Below are 1,588 nucleotides of genomic sequence, written 5' to 3'. Positions count from 1 at the left end.
TAGTGTATACCAAAATTACTCCATAAAAATTTAGTAATTAGTATATATACTAATATATTACTACAAAATATAGTTAACCTACCAACATTTTTTAATGCAGATAAGTAGGAGTATCTTAAAAATGAGTAAAGAGAGATTAATATTAATTGAAATACAAATCTCAAGATGAAATATGAAAAGGCTCCCGATTTTGTTCAGAGATGTAATAATGAGATTAGCTAGGTATTAGGTAGATCAATTACAAGCATAAGTAAATGAAAAGCTTGGCTACTAGTCATTCATTCTAGGTTATGGCGCATGCTCGCTAGCTTCAACATTATCTCCTAAACTCTCCACCACTTCATCATCCATGGCTAGAGGAAATTCCACCATCCCCATCTGTTTCTTCAAGATTATTCTTCAAACCAATCTACAAACTATTGTAACCGTTCCTTTTAACTTGCTACTACTCTCTCCTACGTTATGTTATATCTGTTTTACTATATTTTTTTTTTGAAAAATTCTAGCTCTAATATTAATATTTTTTTACAGAAAATACCAAATAAATTTACAAGGATTCACGGAGCTGGTCTCCCAAATCCAGTGATGATGAATCCTCCTGATGGCACTAAATGGAAAGTGTTTTGGAAAAACATCAATGGTGAGATTTGGTTTCAAAAGGGTTGGAATGTTTTTACTAAAAACTACTCTCTACAACATGGTTGTTTGGTAGTGTTTAAATATAAAGGAAGTTCAGAGTTAGATGTAATCATACTTGACCAACATGCAGTAGAAATCGACTATGATTCTTCATGTGACATTCTTGTTGAAACTGACAATGTTGATGATAGTGATGATGAATCAGTTGAGATTTTGAATGAATGGCTTAATAAGAAGAAGGCTAGACCGAAGTCACCATTAGTTTCTCCTAGACCGCATAAGAAAGTTAGAGGTGTGTAGATTAAATTTTACCGTCTCTTCTTTTATTGTACATATTTGGTTAATGAGATTTTATATAAACTTTTTTTTATTCAAAATGAATTAACATAACCTGCATGCAGTTTGAGTACACCTTACAAAGCAACATGATTTACTTTCTGTTTTACATTTCATGTATAGATGCAGGTGAGATTAAGGAGACTAGTGAAAGAACTACATCATTGAATTCTCCAAGAGAAAATAGAGCTGAGGAAGTAGCTGCAAGATTCATCACAAACAATCCCTTTTTCACTATTCTCATAAAACCTAATCATCTGACTGAATATCTGCTGGTAAGGTCTAAATTCATGCAATGCTATATAGTAGAATAACATAACATATATGTTATGTTGTGATCATAAATTATAATGACTGATAATACTATCATACAATGCAGAGTGTACCAAATCTCGAAGGAATTATTGAGAATAAAGAAAGGTATGTGATTCTGAAGAATGAGAAATCTTCGTGGAATGTGAAATTGCTTTGTTCTAAGAAGAATTCAAACAAACGCTTCCTATCGGCTGGTTGGTCCTTATTTGCACGGGAAACTGGACTGCAATCAGGAGATGTTTGTGTCTTTGAACTGATGAACAAAGAGGATTTAGTTTTTAAAGTTCATGTTTTCTGA

At 32.3% G+C, this 1,588-nt stretch overlaps 1 protein-coding gene across 1 annotated transcript; it reads left to right on the top strand.

Annotated features, from left to right (window-relative positions):
• The first annotated feature begins 349 nt into the window (after positions 1 to 349).
• Positions 350 to 1,588, top strand: LOC131656452 (B3 domain-containing transcription factor VRN1-like). The gene is made up of 4 exons (XM_058926169.1): positions 350 to 421; positions 532 to 931; positions 1,105 to 1,250; positions 1,355 to 1,588. Exons 1-4 carry the CDS (start codon positions 350 to 352, stop codon positions 1,586 to 1,588), a joined length of 852 nt encoding a protein of 283 aa, XP_058782152.1.

This window comes from Vicia villosa, linkage group LG3 (assembly GCF_029867415.1).
Source record: "Vicia villosa cultivar HV-30 ecotype Madison, WI linkage group LG3, Vvil1.0, whole genome shotgun sequence".
NCBI lineage: Eukaryota > Viridiplantae > Streptophyta > Magnoliopsida > Fabales > Fabaceae > Vicia > Vicia villosa.
The sequence above is the reverse complement of the archived record's forward strand: the minus strand, read 5'-3'. Positions and strand labels throughout refer to the sequence as shown.